Genomic DNA, 18,633 nt, shown 5'->3' with positions numbered 1-18,633 from the left:
CTTTTTTGTGGCATGAATGGCCATGGTGGGGGAGGACTTTATCAGTAGGAAAAGCTTTAAAACGTATTCAAATACATTTTAAAGTCAAAACCATTGCCCTGCTTCAGAATGTCTTTTAACTAATTTTACTTTCAAAGCTTTGTAGACAAGCGACACATGTAATGTCAGCTGTGGTAGTTATAAAGAGCTGGTTAAGACAGTGTTTGTATTTCTTAATTCTCCGCTTAGCAGAAGACAGTATAACACCACATTCACAGCATACAGGAGCAAGAATTGAACAATTAAAACACAGCCTAAATTACACTTTCTACACACTAATGGAAGGTATAATATCACCAGATTTACTTGAAGGCTGTTATAAAAGCACTACTCTTTGCTGCTGGCAGGCCATTGTACTGTCACTGTTTGTCTTTGATAAAATACACTACAGTTTTGTGTTGTATGTTGCTGAAAGGCAGTTGTTATTACACATTCTGTTCTGATATTAATTACGTTGTTTTTCTTGGTTAAATTAGCCAGTGTCTTTCAAAATGTTTTGAAATCTGTGAAATGTGAGTCTTTCTTGAGTTTTAAAGTTGTTTATAAAAAGTTTATATATTTACATATATATATTATTTGAATTAATTACACATATAGTACATGCAGCCAATCAAAAGTTTTGAATATGGAGAATCAGTACTTGTTAAAAAGATATATCACCAAAAGATTTTTTCCTCCAGGAAATAAATTAATATGAGGACACTAATGATAACAGGTGCTATTACTTACAACCTATTAACGGTCATTCGAAATAAATTACTTTATACTGTCCCAGCATATTAGGACAAATTATCAAGACAATACAGATTTTTGTTTTCATTTATTTTAAAGCTAGTCCACAATATAACATAGCATTTGAATAGGGTTAGAAATCAGAATATTTTATTTTCTTCTAAAACATACAAATATAACCTTAAAAAGCAGTTAAAAACCTTTAAGCAAAAGTATCTAAAAAGAAATATAATTAAATTAAATTTTTTTTAAAAAAAAAAGTATCATCCACAGTTTACACGTAATCACTGAGACAACAGATGTTAATGTAAGTGCACTGAAACAGGAATGCAAAGTAAATCAATTACCTTGTTAAAAAAAAAAAAGTGCTTTCCATAAGTGAAAAAGGCTGTCACCAAGCAGAGGGATGTATGTTGTTTTCGTCATTCCAGCGTACCTCTCATAATCGAATAACCTCACTTACACAAGGAATGTTTTTCTCTGAGTGGAACGATTGCGACAGAAAGAATTCACCAAAGAATCAACCTCCACTGGCCAGTGATTCATTGCAATTGACAGGCTGGTGGTTTGATAAGGTGTAGTCTCTAGAGGGGAGGGAGGGAGTTTTATCAGTGTCTCTTCTTGTATCTTAGTGCTTCACCAGCCCGCATATACAGGTTCTGCATCACAGGGCAGGCCATAGTATCGTCCTTGAGGTTGCTCTTTTCGTAACAGTGGAGCCCGGGCTACTGTCAGCTCTCCGTCAGTTTCTCTTCGTCGACGTAAAAGCATTAAAATGATAAAAAGTAAGGCCACTGGAATAAAAAACACACAGACATATATGAGAGAGACACACACACGTCATTACAGGCATAGAGTGCTTTAGCATGTGACCATGACTCCTAATTCATTTCATTATATCTTTATTTGAACCACCTGACAGGACTGCATTTAGCCATAAGAATTGAGCTTGAATTAACATGGCTCATTTACAGTTATTATATATCAATAAACAGGACTATAACTGAGTCAAGTTACTGAAAATCCAGTTTGTTTCATCACTTTTTCCTTTTTTCAATTCATTTGAATGTGAATTTTACAGAAAACAGGCAACTTTATGACCCATTACAATACCAGACACAAAAAATAAATAAATCGCTTGGATCAAACAATCGTTGTTAGTATTACTCACCCCCTCCTCCAATAACTAACAAAGCAATAGTGACAGGAGCCAGTTCACAAGTGTCCCCTGCTTTGCGGAAGAAAGTCTCCATGCAGTAGCCCGGAGCCAAGCTGCCCTCTGGACAAAAGGCATCACTCGGACACTGAATGGGGTTCACGTCAGGACTCTGAGAGAATAACATGCTCTGTCGCTAAATATCTTTTAAATGCACACGCATGTATTTCATCGGAGAGAGTGTGGCACACTCACAGGGCAGTAGTGATTCTCTGGGCAGATATCACAGCTTTCCTGGCCCCAGTGGATCTGAAAATAACCACTGCTGCAGATTTGACACATATTCTGACGGGCGGCCTTGTACATACCTGTTCAAAAATCACACATCACTGGGATGGAAAGCAATTCTTATCTTTCTCTATTGCAAGCCACAGCAAACACTCACACAAATGACTAAGTGACAGCCCATTTAAGATACTCTAGTTTACCTGGCCGACATGGAGAGCAGTCCTTAGCGGCAGTCTGCAGAGCTTCTGTGCCTCCAGGACACATCTGGCACTGAGTACAACCCGATGAGCTGTCAGGAAAAAAAAACAAACAACATTTATAGCTGTAAAATACATGTGAACACTTTGGAGCAGGTCTACTGATCAAAGATCCTACTAATAATATGAATGGTTGTTGTCAATAGTTAACAGTTAGATCAGTGGATAAAACAGTGACTACTGGAGAAATGTTTTGTAACTTGGTGGTGGCAGGAGGTAGTTCATCAAACTAAAAAAATAAAGAGAGGCCAAGTCCCAAACACTATTTTTAGCATCTGTAAATAACATATGGAGTCGTGGCTGTGAGACATCACTTCCTATCATGGCAGCAGCCCAGGAACCTGCTGGCAGACGCTGGCAGTGAGGAGATAGGCTTTCAGGCTTGGCTGGCAAGTATGGACAGACTAAAAAGGAATATTGCTTTTATTAGTGCAGAAGCAAACTTGCAATCAGCCCTAGGAAGTGCTTTCAGCAGGCAAAGAGGTCACCAGACTCTCACAATGAAGCCTTGAAGCTCTGCCAATGGAGAAGTTGCTTAATATGACTATGAGTGTTTAATGACTGTCAGTTTCTAAATGGTAAAAAACATAAATCCCCAGATCCACAGAAGGAGCTAATATTGTTGCTCTTTTACACCCACAGTTTAGCTGTGATTAAGAATCTTGCAATACGCCTCCCTGTGAAGGTTATTTGGGACACGTCATCTAGACCGCGTGAGCCTACATATCCTATCTAGTCTGGAAACTCTCAAAAATAACCTGGGAAAATCCAAAGGAGTATTAGCCCCCTGTAACCATATCTCAAACTGTAATGGAGGGATAATGCATTTTTGTCATGAATCAAAACTACATTCATTTCAATAGGAGTCACATAAACCACTTAAACAGGGCTGTGCATGCCATTCGTGACTTTGTGCCAGCTGCAGATTACTCAAAGCAGACGCTAGTCCTGTGTGTGTCTGTGCGTGTGGGTGTGTTTGTGTGGCGTGCAACTGTGCAGGCAACTCAGAACCATGAGATGAAAGCATGTGATGCTCAGTTTGGTGGTTAGATAAGTTATTTTCCAAACACTGAGTTCTGCTCAGTTACAGGGCAACAACAACAAAACAGAAAAATGGACACACAAACAGAAATGCAGTCCCAGCAGCAATCAGGTCCAACTTACTTGCAAAAACGTCCTTGTGCACATGGTTTACATGAAGTAGAATTACCCTGCGATGAAAAGAAACCTAAAAAACGAACAGAAATATACATAGTTTGTGGTTTTGAGTTATAGATATCAACATATACTAATGCAAGCATATCTATAGACTTTAAGGGGACCTGTTCAAATTTCCTGAGATAACCATAATACAGATATCACCTCAGAGTGACATCATACGGAAAAGCTACCGAGCAAATGTTTAGAGGAGTCTGAAGCCTGAACCTTAAGCTATTATTTGAAACCACATCCACTAAGAGGATCCATTGTTTTGTAACAGAAAATAATCAAAAGCATAAAGCGTGCCTTTCTCTTTAAGTTGTGTGTATTTTATAGCAATATTTTACAATTAAAGCATATGTATGGGAATCAACACTCTCTGTTTTCTGATATAGAAAACAATGAGTAACTGCTAGATAAACAAACCTGGTGAGCAACTTGTGCAAGAGTCTTCACCAGTGTTATTGTTGAAGGACCCAGGAGGGCAAGGGCGACATAATGGACTTCCAGTGAAACTGAAGTGGATACAGCATATGAAAAAATTATTAGTGATGTAAACTCTGGATTTCTATTTAAAAAGAGAGAGAAAAAAGTGAAGTTTGAATTTGCTGGAACAAAATTAGTCTTTACTTGGTGTAGAAGCCCCGGCTGCAAGGTAGACACTGCTGCTGTCCTTCTAGTGGCTGATAAAATCCTCTGGTGCATGGCAGGCACGCGCCAGGAAATACACACCGCCCTGAGTCAGGACAGCACGTGCACAGAAGGGTGTCTGGGGGGGATTGACAAAAAGTTGATTTTACTCTTCATTTTTGCTGCTTTAATATCATACAGCTTATTTTAATATCAACAAAAGCAAAGCCAGGTACTTAACAGAAAGGACATTAAATATAGCATATTTAGAAATATCATAAAATAAAGCCATGGCAGATGATAGTCACTGACTCACTGTTGTCGTACTGTGACCCCGGTGCACATGGCTCACAAGCAGAAAGGTTAAAAGTGAAGCAGCCTGAGGTGGTGCTGCTGAAAATCACGGGTGTCGGAGTCAGACTGGTCACATTTTCGATCAGAGTGGTATCTGTCACAGCAGGAGTAAGAGTGGTCTGGCTCACCACTAAGCCTGAGAAGGAAGGACACAATGGTATATATGCGGTCAGCTGTCTTAAAAAGGTTCAAAAGTACCTAAATGTAGTGAAAAAGTTATGGCTCGAGTGCATAAAAGCAAAAATATGTGGTATGATCACTAATAATTAATACAAACAGTGTAAGCAAACATTTTGGGGGACCCTCCTGCATACCTTTTCTTTGAATGTTTTCGTTTATTTATTAGTATTGCAAATAATAACCAGGATTTTAACTCCTGTCTCCCTGCATCTCTCCATGATTCAGTCTCCTGCTTTGAAATGTTGCTGTGGACTGAGGTTGAACCCTCACGTCCCTCCTCCCTAGACACGCACTGAGCTAGGACACAGCCTCAGGGACACAACAGAAGTATGAAAAATAAATGTTAGCAAGTGGATGAGTGACCTGAGAGCCAACCTTGCTGCATTGCCTTTATTAAAAGAGGAAGAACTTCTTCAATCAACTATAGCTGAATGATTTTACAAAAAGTTTATCCAACAGGGAAAGAAAGAAAAAAAGGTGGCTGCAAAAGGTATAGGCACATCAGCAAAACAGAGCCCATATTGTGGTAGTAATCACATAAGCCTTGCGCTTAACTGCTTTCTTGAATAGGAGCCATCCTCCTCATGAAATGCAATTATTCAGAAAGGGGTCATATGATTTCTCAGCTCCAGTCTCCTCTGGGTTGGCAGCAGTTCTCTCCCAAATAGATATGCTTCTTGAATTACAAGTCAGGGAGTTTGTAAAAACGGATAAAATTATATTAACAGAAATACAAAAGCAATAAGTACCACGGAAATACAGTGAGCCAGTGTATTAATTTCATTATGGTGTCCTGGTGCAAAGAAAAGTGTGTGTAATAAAGTTTTGCTTTGAACAAAGTCTAAATTACATGATGCAACAACATTAGAACTGATTCTACTGTTTCTATACTTTCAATAACAAACCATCAGCACTTTTCAGTAGTGAATTAACCTAAGGTGACTTCATGCTTTTTTTCATACTATATAGTAAATCTCTGTATTAGACCCTTGGTTTATAGGATTACCGCCGCCGTTTCGTTAACGGTACAAGCCACTCCACTTACCTATGAAACAAGCGGCGGTGATCGCAGCCAGAACTCCCCGACAGTCCATGCTCCAGATTACCGACTGCAGCCACCAAACAATGCTTGTCTACAGCATCTCATCTCTTAAATGTGGCAGCGTTTCCTTTGTTTTCATAGAGTACGCTGTCAGGGGAATCAGCCCACTCATCAGTGTCATATGACAAAAAGGCATCATGTGATTTTGGTTTAGAGGGAAAAAACCGAGAGAAATGGGCTCAATTCAAGACAGATCTGGTGTAGTTACAAGGAACAACCAACAGGGACACCACCGCCTTATTAAAACATCATGCATTAGGCTCAGAGTTGCTCCCGGTCCGCAGGTGAAGCGATTCAAACTAGGTCCAAGCAGTAATACGAATTTATCATGAAAATTACTTAATTAATTTTTACAAAAAAAAATAAAAAATCATATCATTAATATACTTTATGTTGCTTTGTGCTAAATATAGAATATCACAGAGAAATGTTATTGTATATTGTTCAATTCTTGTGTCTATGCTTGCAGTAGTTCTCTTTTTTGTTGTTGTGGATAGTCCCAAAAGATATGATACTTGACTCTTGGTATTTATTTAGTACAGTAAATTGGTAGCAAGACGCAGAAAACCACAGAAAGCCACAGAAAACAGTATTGTTTAGGGGAAGGGAAACATTCCTCATCAGTCACGGTTGAAGGCTCGCTTCCTTTTTTCATGTTACGTACAGACGTGAGTTTCGATAACTTTGGCAGTAATTGAAACAAAAAATAAAAAAAAGTCGTAATACTCGACTGTTGCAGAAAACCAAGCAGCGATCAACATCAGTACATAAGTGCAACTTCAAATGACTGCACATGTTATCCACACGTGTTTTATTAAATTAAACAGTCATAAGATTGCAGTGCCTGATTGTGGTATCGCAAGAAATAAGTGGTTATATAAATATGAGTATACATAATAGTTATTATTCATAGATACCTACATCCTAAGTTCCTGTTAATCTTCTGAAAGAAACAGAATGAATGTGTTGTTACAATGGTAATGCCAGGAGAGGCAGTATTAGTTCTGTGTTACATTAATGTGTAAGGAAGTGGAAGAAGAGTGTGTCCTGTAGGAGGCAGTAGAAAAATGGATGCTCATGTTCTGTACATGCCCTGAAAGTAAGGTTCAGTAAACCAGTGCAACGATACCCCGGTGTAAGGCTCAGTTATTGTATTTTTATTTTTTGAAGATGCAACATCTTTTTGGCGACGAGGACGTTTAGGGGGAAGGAGTTTGGGCGATCGGACTGAAAGAAAAGAGAAGAAAATAAAGTGATGGAGTCGGCTACAGGTTTGGCTAGCTTTTCAAAGAATGCAAAAGTTTTCGGCTGGAAATAGAAGGCAGTGACCTCGAAGCGGAAATGGCTACAATTGGTACGCTAGTAGCGTTCGATCCAAAGAATCAGACTTGGGATGAGTACACGGAAATACTCGAGCAGTTTTTCGCAGCTAACGGGATCGACGATGCAGAGAAACAAAGAGCGATATTAATAAGTGTCGTCGGAGCAGCGACGTACAGCTTGATGCGAAACCTTCTCAGCCCGGCCAAGCCCAAAGACAAAACCTTCCAAGAGCTGGTGCTTCTGATGAAAAATCACTTCGATCCGAAGCCCAGTGAAATTGTGCAAAGGTATAAGTTCGACTCTCGCTCCCGCAAGCCGAATGAAACCGTCATGGAATATGTAGCGGAGCTGCGTCGCCTGGCACAGGATTGTAACTATGGCAACACGTTACAACAGATGTTGAGAGATAGGATCGTCTGCGGAATTAAGGATGACCGAATTCAGAGACGTCTCTTGTCAGAAATAGATCTCACTTTTGACAAGGCTCTGTCAATTGCAGTAGCCATGGAGACTGCAAATAAAAATGCACAGGATCTGCAGACCTCAGGGGCGTCAGCAAAATGTTTCAGTCTCGCTAGAGGACAACAGGAGAGTCGTACCTTTAAAGCAGAAAATAAAGAGTGTTATCGTTGCAAAGGAACCAAGCACACAGCAGCAGACTGTAAGTACAAACAAGAAAAATGTCATGCTTGTGGTAAAATGGGACACATAGCTAGAGCTTGTAAAAGCAAGACTAAACTGAACCAGAAAAAGTATGGATCGACATATGTAAAGAAAGAAAAAAAGCAGAGTTCACACTACAGTACTCACAATGTGGGCGAGAAAGCAGATAACAACAAAACTGATAGCTCTGAAGATGACTCTTTTATGTTGAACTGTGTCAAGTGCAGTCAAGGGCACAAAAGAAAACTGTTCAAGTTAGGGCGTGGCAGTGCGGTACACTTAAGAAGAGTAGACCCCTACACTGTGGATATGCAAATTGATGGAAAAAAGGTGAACTTTGAAATAGACACTGGATGTTGCCTAACAGTCATGAACGAAGCAACATTCAGAGAAACAGGGAAAGACAGCAAGCCCCCCAGCCTGCAGCCCATCAAAATCAAGCTCGAAACTTATACAGGGGATCCTGTTAAGGTGATTGGTGCAACACGAGTCAGCGTCAAATACAAGCAGCAGAAAAAACATCTGCCCCTGGTGGTGGTCGAAGGCGACGGCCCCAGCTTGCTAGGTCGAGCTTGGCTCGAGGAAATTAAATTGGACTGGGGTGAAGTGAAAAACAGTCCTAACAACAGAAAGCTGCACCAAGTCAAAACAACAGAGAAAACACTTCAGCAAGTGTTAAGTAAACATGAAAATGTGTTCAAAGAGGAGTTGGGCACCCTGAAAGGAATGAAAGCTGCTATTCATGTGAAAAGTGATGCCACCCCACGCTTCTTCCGTCCGCGTTCTGTCCCCTTTGCTATGCGAGCAAAAGTCGACGAGGAAATAGACCGACTGTTGAAAGAAGGCATCATCTCGCCAGTGAAATATGCTGAATGGGCGGCACCAGTAGTGCCACTCCTGAAGCCCACAGGGACAATAAGACTGTGTGGGGATTACAAGCTTACTGTAAATACCGTGGCTTCACTGGAGCAGTACCCCATACCAAGAATGGAGGACTTGTTTGCCACACTGTCCGGGGGTAAGCAGTTCTCAAAATTAGACATGAGCCACGCTTACCAGCAAATCCTCTTGGATGACGAATCGAAAAAGTTCGTGACAGTAAACACATCGCGGGGGCTGTTCACGTATAACAGATTGCCTTTTGGAGTGGCCTCTGCTCCAGCAATATTCCAGAGGACCATGGAAAGTCTTTTGAAGGGGATACCTCATGTAGCAGTGTATTTAGATGACATCTTAGTGACTGGAGTGGATGAAGTAAGCCATCTACAGAACCTGGATGAGGTGTTGACCCGGTTGGAGGAAGCTGGGTTGAGGTTAAAGAGGTGCAAGTGTGCCTTCATGCAAGAGAAAGTGGAGTACTTGGGGCACATAGTGGACGCCCAGGGGCTCCACCCAGTGGAAAAGAAAGTTAAAGCAATCATGGACGCACCTACCCCCACAAATGTCACTGAACTGAAAGCATACTTAGGTTTGCTAAATTACTACAACAAATTCCTTCCAAACCTGGCAACCCGGTTGGCACCCTTACATGAACTTTTGAGACACGAGGTACGGTGGACATGGCAAAAGAGACAAGAGGAAGCATTCCAGAAATCTAAGAACCTGTTGAACTCGGCAGAGGTGTTAGTTCATTATTCTGCTGACCGTGAGTTGGTTCTCTCATGTGATGCATCCCCATATGGCGTAGGCGCCGTATTGTCACATAAGATGGAGGATGGAAGCGAGAGACCTTTGGGGTTCATGTCACGCACACTCTCTCCTGCTGAGAAAAAGTATTCTCAGCTTGACAAAGAAGGTCTAGCTGTGATATTTGGCATCAAGAAATTTCACAAATACTTGTATGGCCGAGTTTTCACGATTTATACAGATCATAAACCCCTAATCTCACTGTTCAATGAAAAGAAGCCTATACCTCAGATGGGCTCACCAAGAGTACAAAGATGGGCCGTGACATTGAGTGCTTACGAGTACAACATCAGGTACAAGCCAGGAAAACATCATGAAAACGCGGATGCGCTCAGCCGGTTGCCGGTACCAGACTCAGCACCTGAGCGAGAGATGGCTGAGCAGGTTTTGATGATGGATGTACTGGATGACACATTAGTGGACACTGCACAGATCAAACGATGGACAGCTAAGGATGTCTTGTTGTCGCAAGTCCACGAGTACACCTTAAAAGCCTGGCCAACTGAGACCGACACCTGTTTAAAGCCGTATCGACAGAGAAAGCTGGAACTGAGTGTGAGGGATGGTTGCGTGCTCTGGGGAGCCCGAGTAATTATTCCCACCAAAGGCCGAGACAAAATATTGAAACTCCTGCACCAGACTCATACAGGCATGTCGAAGATGAAAGGCTTGGCAAGGTCGTATGTATGGTGGCCAGGGATGGATGAGAACATTGAAAGAGAAGTGCAGGCATGTGAGGAGTGTCAGAAACACTCCAAGTCACCACCTACTGCACCATTACACCCTTGGGAGTGGCCGGAGTCACCATGGTCCAGAATCCATGTGGACTATGCAGGGCCTTTCCTCGGGGAGATGTTTCTAATCATTGTGGATGCTCATTCCAAGTGGATGGACATTTACCCTGTGAAATCCTCTACATCACAGGTAACTATAGAGAAACTGCGCCAGAGTTTCAGTGTGTTTGGACTACCTAAAATGTTAGTTTCAGACAACGGAACATGCTTCACAAGTGCTGAATTTGAGTCATTCATGAAGCAGAATGGAATTGACCATGTAAGATCAGCACCTTTCCACCCTTCTTCAAATGGGCTGGCTGAGAGGGCGGTCCAGACCTTTAAGGAGGGGATGAAGAAAGTCAAAGGTGATACCTTGCAAACCAGACTGTCCCGATTTCTGTTCAGTTATCGCATCACACCGCATGCCACTACTGGTTTATCACCTGCAGAGTTGATGATGTCACGGAGACTCAGATCAGTTTTGGACTCGCTCATGCCTGATGTGAAAACAAAAGTGCAGCACAAACAATCGAAACAGAAAGAAAATCATGACACCAAGAAAAGACTGAGAAGTTTCACACCAGGAGACAAGGTCTTCATCAGAAACTACTCCTATGGCCCGAAGTGGATTCCCGCAGTCATTGTGAGAGCATCGGGTCCAGTGTCTTACATTGTTACCATTGGATCAGGTCAAACTGTGAAGCGGCATGTGGATCAGGTGAGAGCAAGAGTGGCTGACACTGTTCCCAGTACACCAGACAGGGAGGTGGAGCCATTGCTTGACAAAGAATCAGTGCCTGAGTGCTGCTTGCCATCAGAGTTGGACACATCGCCACAACCTCCGGCAATGGAGTTGCCTTATGCTCCGGAGACTCCAGCTCCCGGAGACTCCTCAGGGACACCCGTGTTGCGACGTTCCCAGAGAGAGAGACGTCCACCAGAGACTTTAAAGGACTTTGTTAGGTAGTGTGAGATCTTCCAGAAATAGAGCAACAATGCGCTCTGATCTCACAGGAAGGACGTACCTTCCTAGTTAGAAAAAAAAAAAGAGAAACATGGAAACCTATGTACAGTTGTATGGTTGTATGGTTACCTTAATTACATGTTGATTGTTTGTTAAGCATTCTTTAGATAAACAGTTATTTTGTAAGTCAAGGGAGTTGTTGACTTAAGGGGGGAGGAGATGTGGTATCGCAAGAAATAAGTGGTTATATAAATATGAGTATACATAATAGTTATTATTCATAGATACCTACATCCTAAGTTCCTGTTAATCTTCTGAAAGAAACAGAATGAATGTGTTGTTACAATGGTAATGCCAGGAGAGGCAGTATTAGTTCTGTGTTACATTAATGTGTAAGGAAGTGGAAGAAGAGTGTGTCCTGTAGGAGGCAGTAGAAAAATGGATGCTCATGTTCTGTACATGCCCTGAAAGTAAGGTTCAGTAAACCAGTGCAACGATACCCCGGTGTAAGGCTCAGTTATTGTATTTTTATTTTTTGAAGATGCAACACTGATAAACACATTTATAGCTTGAGTCAAGAAAAATTCTCTACAAGGCGCGACAAGCTCTGCTCCAGCTCCTCCCAGCTTGTCACACTCGCCTGGCAAAAGAGGAAACAGAGAAAGGAGTTATGGATACGTTTTATTTCTTCTTTCATTTCTTCTTTGTTGTGGACTTTACACTCACCTGGCTGTGTGTCCCTGTGTGTCCTCCTGTCTGTTCAGGGGCTTTGACCTTGCTTTCAGTTTGCTTGAGCTTTTGACGTTCTTGCTTTTTCTCTTCAAGCATCTTCTTCAGAGCTAAAACCGTCTCATCCTGAGCCACCACCTGCTGAATTAATTCCTTCTCGGCTTTCCTCTCCTCTTTCCTGCCACATGCCAAAACTAGCATCAGTACATGCACATGTGCACATTTCTGCGTTTGAGTATTTTTGTTTGCCACTTTCCTGACCTGATGGCCGTAGCTTGTGCCAGGACGCTGCTGTGGAAGTTGATGGCATCCAGCTTCTCCATCAGCTGCTGCTTCTGTTTCTGCTTCTCCTCCAGGATGAGCTTCCGTTTCTCCTCCTGCTCTGCTTGCTGCTTGTTCTTCAGATGGGCCAGCCGCTCCTTCGTCTCATACAGCGACATTTCTCCCAGCAGCTCATGGCCTACAGTCTGACATGGGATTAGATAACTGTGACACAGAGATCGATAACAGCATCTCAGTATAAGATACAGCACTGTGCAAAAGTCTTGATCCACATTGAAACCACTTTTCTTTTTTGCATAGTACTGCAGCTTTCCTTCACTTACGTCTGTGTCATCAAATTTCTTGAATTTCATGCGAGGAAGCGACTCAATGCAGTGAATTTCTCGGATGACTTCAAATTTGCGGCTCATCTCTGCCTCTGCTTCCTCCAGTGCTTGACGAAGCAGCTCCTGGTTCTGTTCGGAGACTTCTTTCACTGTGAAATTTGTCATGACATTGATGTGAACAGCAAAAAGAAACACGTGAAATGCCCCGTTTGACAAGCTGCTTGAGGAGGCGCACCTATGCTTTGCTTCAGCTTCTGTAACTTCTCTTTAGCTGCCTTTGAATTCTTGTGGCCATCTGCCACTTGCTGCACCAGATCCTTTATTTCCTTTTCCTCTTGCAACCTTTTCTCAGCATATCTTTGCATCAGCTGAGCGGTCTAGAAAAAGCAAACAAGCCATAAAGAAGACGACAACAAGTTTAATCCTCTGTGAATTCCTTTTATTTATTAGTTGCCACTTGGTTTTTACCTACCTCTTCTTTCTTCAGCTGCGCAGCCTTCTGATTGCGCTCCATTATACGTTTGCGGGCCAGAGCTGCCTCCTGTTCACTGATGCATGCCTCCAGGTGTCGGCGCTCAATCTTGGGCAACTGCTCCTGAAGGTCCTTCTCACGCATCTCCTTTTGCCACTGCAGGAAAGATGAAGGATCGCGCTCGCCTTGCACCAGCCGCTCAATTCTGTATTAAAAACAGACGCACAAAGGACACAACTTTTCATGTGTTTGATTTGCACTTCATCCTCGTGGAGCACTATGCAGACACCTTGGAAAAGGTCAAAGTAGCAGGTAAAAGCTGTGCTGTACCTTTGGACCTCCTCCTCCACCCAACGCTTATACAGTGCCTCCTTCCTTAAAATAGCTGCATTGTTGAGTTTGATCGGATAGCTGACAGCCTGTAAAAAATATACACATGACAGCAGATATTACACCAACATTAGGCTATCTAGAAACCGGCAGAGTACTTAGGTCTTACCTTATTACTGGAAGGAGCTCCACGGGAATGAAAGGAATTAGGCTTGAGCCTTGAATCCAAGTCTTCCTCAATCTTGGACATCACTCTCTGTGGAACAAGTATGAGATGGTGTTGAAGCCAACAGAATACAAGCCCACCCTCACACACACACACACACACACACACACACACACACACACACAGTCACACACATACACACCTTTGTGTGCTCAGACTTCTGTGGATTTCCACATCTGAACTGTTTGATATTCGCTTCATACAGAAGCTCCTTTGGTGGAAAACAGATAAGCGAACTTTTTAATGGCAGTATATGTAATTGAATTTAAAAATATAAATTTTTTTGATAATATCTACTATTATTGAACTTAAATGTGCCAGCTGCCGTTTAACTGTTAAACATATCTTCTTTTGTATTAGATTCATTGTACCTGAGCCTTTTGATGGTTCTTCTGTTTATTCTCCTCGATTATCTGCTTCTCCTTTGGAGCCTTGTAGGTGCTGCTTGGTACCTGCATGACAAACAAGAGTGACGCACCAGCCTCTACACAGTTTACAGCTTACATTCTCTTTAAGGATTGAGGACATGAAAAATTCTCAAATTAAAGGACTTTTTGTAACTGATACTGACTGGTTTGCATTTCTTCTGCTGTGGGATGAGCTCGGGCATGGGTAGAGGCCGTGGTTTAGGTTCGGTGAGGGCGAACTCCTGGGGCTCAGTGGTTTTGGTTGCAGCTTTCTTGAGCAGATTCCCTTGAGAGATCTTGACTGCAAGCTGGTCCATGAGAATATCTATCTCAGGGCGCCACCTAAAGGACACACACGCAAACATTTGGGTTGTCTGAATTTGAAATGCTCTGCTCACAAAACAACCTCCACTGGAATACTTGTGCACATTTCTGACCAGACTGTGAGGAAACAGACTCAATGATCAATGGCATGAACACCCCTTAGTTCCCTATTCTCTTGCATGTTCACACTGAGCCTATGTGACAGGAATGAAAGAGTCTACAGACGCTGTGCCGAACTTCATGTGACTTCAGCGTCAAATCAATCACTGAATACAGCCCTCAAAGGATTAAAAATTTTGTTTGCTACTGACTGCTGTCATGTCTTTTTGTTGTCAGTGAATTACACAATGTGTAGATTTAAGTTTTCCATTCATTTTTTGAGTTATTATAGTGTTATTACCTAAGTAGTATTTTTGTTTATCATGCTTTTCTCACCTGAGTAGAGGCCCAATCCACTGTTTCTCCACAAAGGCAGCATCATAGATGTTGTTCCACTCATCCTGTATCCACGTGGTGAGGTTTGAGAAGAAGAAACCTAAAAACTAATTTTGAAAAGTGAAACATAAGAAAGCTGCTGATTAATTTCCCTCTTCTGCACCCAGAATTTGTGTTTCTTACCATGTGCATTTTCTTGATGTCCAGAGATTTAACAATGCTGCTAAAACACTGAAGCCCGAGGTCATCAAGAAGAAATGTGGCCAGGTAACAGATAACTGGGGAGCAAGACGATCATTAAAACGTGTCAGTTCTTTTATTCAGGCTGAAATCAGGAGTAGCAATGAAGTTACTCACCAACAAACTGGCTACGTTCACCTCTGGACACTGATTTTACGTGCTGGCCAAAGAAGGCATTGATGACTACATCCAGCAGCTTCTTTTGCTCAACACATCCGGAAACAACATCAAGAATGAACTTCCTCTGCAGCATGTCCATGTCCTGTGACAAAACAAGAAATACAGACTAATCAGAAGCAGGCCTATGCATCCACTCACATTGATCTGAGTCTGACATACCTGCAGATCCTTCATAGCATCTTCTGTGAAGTCATCCAAACACTGTCTGCTAGCTCTAAACTTGTCGAGGAGCTGAACGGCTTCCTTCACAAGTGATGCATAGTTTGATGCCATCTTAAATCCACTAGAAAAGCCCAAAAATAAACTGTTTATATAAGCAAAGCTCACGCATTGAGAGATGAGAGAACAAACAGTTCTCCCTGGGATAGACAAGCCAACCGGGCTGCTAATGAAAGACATCAATTCACAAAAAACATTTGCTGTCTTCGACTCATAGACAGTCTCCAGCCGTCGCTGTGTTGCGTCGTTGCTTAGCAACAAAAACAGGCGTAAACAGACATACGTCCCAGCTCGAAATGTTAAACGAGGAATGCTTCAGCAAAAAAATTAATTATTTAGATTCAAAAGAGGCGTTTTATTATTGTTCAGTTTAACATATTAAATATTTCACAGTTTTAATCCGTACAGATTAACAGAGTGCCCTCCTCATCCTTTGTTGGCGTCCATAACAATAATAATGACGTAGCGTGTTGTGACGTCTTGCTGGGGCTGTGCTGGTCTCCTGCTGCCTTCATGTGCTTTTGGAAATTCTACAATAGACAGAAAGCGATCAAATTGACACGTTAAAACATCTGGTCAAGATGGAAACCCGTTCTAAAAACCGAAGGAAAGTTGTTGGCTTGTGCTTTAAAAAATGATGATTTTACAAAACAAATTTGTTTCCTAGCTTACCAGGGATTTTACGTTGTTGGTATCTGAGGGACAAAAGCTAATTACTGGGTAAATCACATGCAAACTGGGTTTTTATTCTCAGAATCGAGCATCTGAGTTCCTGGTTTAACCTGATCATCATAATCATATTTCTTAACCGGAGTGAAAACAAAGTCATTTGTTGAATTTAAATTAGGAAATACCAAACTAATGTTATGATTAATCTATATGTGATGTATTAGAAAACAGAAAGTTGAAATGACTCCAAAATAGCTTCTGGACAAACACACACTGCTGATGTTAATCATGTAATACAGGCGAAAGCTAAGGAATAACCTGGAAGTGTATTTTGAGTGAAAATTGTTTTCCCCACTGATATTTTCTCTCTAATCTCTTTTACAAACCTAAAAAATGTGCTTAATTTGCTGCTCCTCATTTGGATGGTCTTTACTGCAAAGAATGGCATCTGTACACATCCTAAATCATACATTTATTTGATGAAATTTCCCTGTATTTGCCATTTGATTTTAAAGTTAAAATTAAACAACATTGGGCTACTGTATTGTTTTTCTCACACAACTTAGTTATAAAAACTGAAAACCTCCACTACTCATACTTAAATATATGCATACACTATTGATATAATCTAGATAAGGGGGGGTCAAACCCTATTTCATCTCAAGTGGGCTGGGCCAGCGAAGCTATTGCATAACATTTTAAGAAGATAAAAATGTTATTAAATAAAATGTTAAATAAATCATTTTTTGTGATTTATGGAATATACTGTTAGTGTCAATTTGACACACTTCCTCCAGATTCTAAAATTATTTAAATGTAGTAAATTCCAATTTGTTTCTTAGGTAACAGAAAACAACTGTCATTAGTAAACTTTTCTTATCTGTTGCTTATGTTTTATTACATGAGGAAAAAGAAAGTAAACCATCTTTAAATTTGAAGGGTTTACATATTAAAGCAATAAAAATAATATGGCCCTTACTTAGTCTCAAAATGAGGTTAATTCATCCTGGGATGAATTGCAAATGATGAGATATTATGCTGTATTTATCCAACCAAAATAATAATATCCCATATTCAGAACAATGGGGTAGTCCAAGGAACTCAGTAAGGTTCTAAGAAGGAGGATTGTAGAATTGTGCTATAGTTTATAACGAGTTCTTTTGGAGAAAGAAGCTATTTTTGGAGGAGCACTTGAACGCACCACTTCCTGGGAAAGTGGGAGGTGAATGTTGTCAACGTGACTGTCATCGAGTAACGTTAGAGGGGCAGAGAACAGCGGAGCCTTCGGTGCTCCAGTTGTCTGTATCGTCGGGGACTTGGAAAGTGACTGGGCAGGTGGAGGGACAGGTTGCTAACCTCGGGCTTCAGGGAAAATGGAAATAAGTGGTTATTTCCCAATACCTCCTTTGTGCGCCTTCAGAGCCTCGGTGTAACGTTCAGGACAACTTGCCGTACATTGTCTTTTTTCCTCCTATTTGGACCCAAGAAGCGCTAGCTAGCTTAGCCGCCAGCCAGCCGCCGATAGTGTCAGACACACAGGTACAGGAGAAGAGAGGAGGGGTTGGTGACAAAGGAAGGTGGCGAGGTAACGATGAACCGCTTTCGAAAGTGGCTGTATAAGCCCAAGGTAAGTTGTTGTGTCAGCCCCTGCAGTCAGTCATTTTTTATGCATAGAGCTCGCTAGCCTGATCATTTCATAGACTGTCGGCACATCTGCTAACGTTAGCCCGTGTTCCTGATGTTACACTGTATTAATCAGCAGCTATCCCCTTTGTTGTTGTTGATGCTTTTGTTTTGAAGCTGCAGTCAGGACTAACAATGCTACAGTCTGCCAATTTGGGCTAATACTCATTTACTTACATCTGTCTTCAGCTGACATTAGTGTTCATGTGATTCTGTCTTGTTATTTTAAAGGTTTGAAATACCTTAATAAATCAGTGATTAATAACAATCACAAGACCACTGAAGACCAGTTGAAAAAATATTCGTTTTGCTTGTAATAGTAGTGTCATTATCAAGTCGTTACCACATAAGAGGAAATATTTTAAAAGGAGAATATATTTTTATAACAAAAGCTCATGTTTTTAATTTCCTTAAAAACTATTTGTTTTCATTATTGATTCTGCTGGATATTTTTTTAATAAACGGGTTTATCATTTGGTGCATATACATGCTAGAAAATAGCACCTTTTTAAAAAATAAAAAAAAGTGCAAAAAACATGATTAAAATAAAAGTATGTGTTTATTCCAAACAAAGAACAAATAAAACATGGCACAGTTTACCTGAATTTGTTATTCTGGTCGACGTTTTCCAAGATCCAAACCTTTTTTAAAGTAGAAGGTGACATATTAATATGGTTTTGTTGTAGTATCAGTTCAAAGTCCAAATATATTTTATTTATATCAGGCCAGGACAAAGACACTTTGTTACAATTGATAAGGTG

General features: G+C 41.1%; 3 protein-coding genes across 5 annotated transcripts in view; 1 reads left to right on the top strand and 2 right to left on the bottom strand.

Moving 5' to 3' along the window:
- Positions 1 to 743: 743 nt before the first annotated feature.
- On the bottom strand, positions 744 to 6,049 carry LOC146647065 (uncharacterized). The gene is made up of 9 exons (XM_085391555.1): positions 5,882 to 6,049; positions 4,619 to 4,792; positions 4,303 to 4,441; positions 4,099 to 4,187; positions 3,637 to 3,700; positions 2,416 to 2,504; positions 2,183 to 2,295; positions 1,943 to 2,099; positions 744 to 1,565 (listed from the first exon to the last, which is right to left on the bottom strand). The coding sequence occupies exons 1-9, from the start codon at positions 5,928 to 5,930 to the stop codon at positions 1,408 to 1,410; spliced, it is 1,032 nt and encodes a 343-aa protein (XP_085247681.1). The 5' UTR covers positions 5,931 to 6,049; the 3' UTR covers positions 744 to 1,407.
- A 404-nt stretch (positions 6,050 to 6,453) lies between these two features.
- On the bottom strand, positions 6,454 to 15,933 carry cfap99 (cilia and flagella associated protein 99). The gene is made up of 16 exons (XM_085391959.1): positions 15,461 to 15,933; positions 15,239 to 15,383; positions 15,065 to 15,159; positions 14,882 to 14,988; positions 14,287 to 14,464; positions 14,087 to 14,167; positions 13,858 to 13,926; positions 13,659 to 13,745; positions 13,490 to 13,578; positions 13,160 to 13,364; positions 12,923 to 13,064; positions 12,685 to 12,836; positions 12,341 to 12,546; positions 12,077 to 12,257; positions 11,905 to 11,990; positions 6,454 to 6,787 (listed from the first exon to the last, which is right to left on the bottom strand). Exons 1-15 carry the CDS (start codon positions 15,698 to 15,700, stop codon positions 11,925 to 11,927), a joined length of 2,043 nt encoding a protein of 680 aa, XP_085248085.1. The 5' UTR covers positions 15,701 to 15,933; the 3' UTR covers positions 6,454 to 6,787; positions 11,905 to 11,924.
- A 1,521-nt stretch (positions 15,934 to 17,454) lies between these two features.
- Positions 17,455 to 18,633, top strand: part of zfyve28 (zinc finger, FYVE domain containing 28) — a 28,385-nt gene continuing 27,206 nt past the window's right edge. For all 3 annotated transcript variants that reach the window (XM_085391211.1, XM_085391210.1, XM_085391212.1), the window contains exon 1: positions 17,455 to 17,816. In XM_085391211.1, the coding sequence (XP_085247337.1) occupies positions 17,781 to 17,816 (36 nt within the window). In that variant the 5' untranslated portion in view covers positions 17,455 to 17,780. The remainder of the gene's footprint in view (positions 17,817 to 18,633) is intronic.

The sequence above is a fragment of the Rhamphochromis longiceps genome, linkage group LG19 (genome assembly GCF_057381845.1).
Source record: "Rhamphochromis longiceps isolate RC_006_pf linkage group LG19, R_longiceps_female_GT1.1, whole genome shotgun sequence".
In the NCBI taxonomy this organism is placed as follows: Eukaryota; Metazoa; Chordata; class Actinopteri; order Cichliformes; family Cichlidae; genus Rhamphochromis; species Rhamphochromis longiceps.
Note: the sequence above shows the minus strand (reverse complement) of the source record. Positions and strands in the feature narration are given on the sequence as shown.